The sequence below is a fragment of the Nicotiana sylvestris genome, chromosome 10, assembly GCF_000393655.2.
Source record: "Nicotiana sylvestris chromosome 10, ASM39365v2, whole genome shotgun sequence".
Classification (NCBI taxonomy): Eukaryota; Viridiplantae; Streptophyta; class Magnoliopsida; order Solanales; family Solanaceae; genus Nicotiana; species Nicotiana sylvestris.
In genome coordinates, this window is record NC_091066.1 from 107,898,141 (window position 1) to 107,899,898 (window position 1,758).

The following is a 1,758-nucleotide window of genomic DNA, read 5'->3' on the forward strand; positions in this document are numbered from 1 at the left end:
TTCCAAGCAACTTCTTCCTACTTATAAACCTCCTAAATATGATCTGAAACACCTTCCATATGTATTTTAATGTCAAAATAATATGGTTCCACCCCATAGGTCTCTTTTAGTACTCAGAAAAATATTATTCTCAGTCAACGTTGGTGCACTATAAGGTCTTAAATAATTAGAAAATTCTATGGGGCCTTACATCCTCCCCCGCTTAGGATCATTCGTCCTCGAATGAGGATTAAAGTACGCTATAGACACCTTACATGACTCAATTATTTCAAAACATTGCTACTTAGTTATACAAACAAATGAGGGTATTTCTTTTTCATTTCTTTCTCGGCCTCCCAGGTGGCTTCTTCAACATGTTGGTTTTGCCATAGCACTTTTATGGAGGCAATCTCTTTATTCCTCAACTTTCGGACTTGCTTATCAAGAATGGCAATCAGAATCTCCTCATAAGTCAATTCTTCATTAACCTCAATAGCTTCTACTGGAATAATGAGCGTCAGGTCTCCAACCATCTTCTTTAACATAGATACATGAAACACCGGGTGAACAAATGACATCTCTGTTGGTAGCTCGGGCCTGTAAGTCACCTGACCAATCATCTGAATGATTTTGTATGACTCGATATACTTGGGACTCGGTTTCCCTTTCTTCCCAAATCGCATTATACCTTTCATGGGGGGAAACCTTCAAGAATGCCCAATCATCCTCTTTGAACTCTAGATCTTTATGACGCACATCCGAATAGGACTTTTGGCAACTCTGAGTAGTCTTTAACTGTTCCTTAATGATCTTAACCTTCTCCAAAGCCTAATTCACGAGGTCTGGCCCTATCAACTCTGCTTCCCTGACATCAAACCAACTAATGGGATCTACATCTCCTACCATATAAAGCTTTAAATGGTGCCATTCGGATACTAGCATGGTAGCTATTGTTGTAGGCAAATTCTATGAGTGACAAATGATCATCCCAGCTACCCTTGAAGTCAAGAACACAAGCGCGCAACATATCCTCTAGCGTCTAAATCCGCTCTGCCTGCCCGTCGGTCTGTGGATGGAAGGCTATACTAAGATTAACCCGAGTACCCAAACCTTGCTGAAATTTCATCCAAAAATTAGCTATGAATTTTGCCCCTCGATCTGAGATGATAGAAACTGGAGTGCCATGCAACCTGACTATTTCCTTGATATACAATTGGGCATACTGTTCTGCTCTGTCATTAGCCTTAATAGGTAAGAAGTGTGCTAATTTCGTGAGTCGATCCAAAATTACCAAAATTGAGTCGAACTTACAAGGCATACAATGTAGTCCCCCCACACTTGGTACACCACCCTGAGCTGCACCACGCCCTACAATTTCTGGAGTGCCTCGAGCTGGAGGAGGTGTTGCGGATGTAGTAGCTATAGAACTAGCTGGCTATGCTGTACCCTCGTCTATACTCTAGCAGGACGAACGATAATCCGTCTGCATATGACCTTTACTACCGCACCCTTAACATATGGGTAGGTGTAGCAAGCTCCAAAATGTATATTCCCACCCCTAGGTCATGAGGGCCTTCGCTGCTTCTAGAATCTCCCACCAAGCCGATCCTGCTGGTGGGATCCCCTATCGCCCTGACTGAGCCTAAAACAGCTCCACTAGTGCTGACCCAGCCCTGATGGTGGTGCATTGACTGAAGATTGAGCAAAGGACTGGGATGGCCTGGATGACCCTCTCCTATACTAACCTTCCACCACTACCACCACTAGAAGAACCACCAA

General features: G+C 43.4%; 1 protein-coding gene across 1 annotated transcript; it reads right to left on the reverse strand.

Moving 5' to 3' along the window:
• Positions 1–287: 287 nt before the first annotated feature.
• On the reverse strand, positions 288–662 carry LOC138879788 (uncharacterized). Its single transcript, XM_070159421.1, has one exon. The coding sequence runs from the start codon at positions 660–662 to the stop codon at positions 288–290; it is 375 nt and encodes a 124-aa protein (XP_070015522.1).
• Between the last annotated feature and the right edge of the window lie 1,096 nt (positions 663–1,758).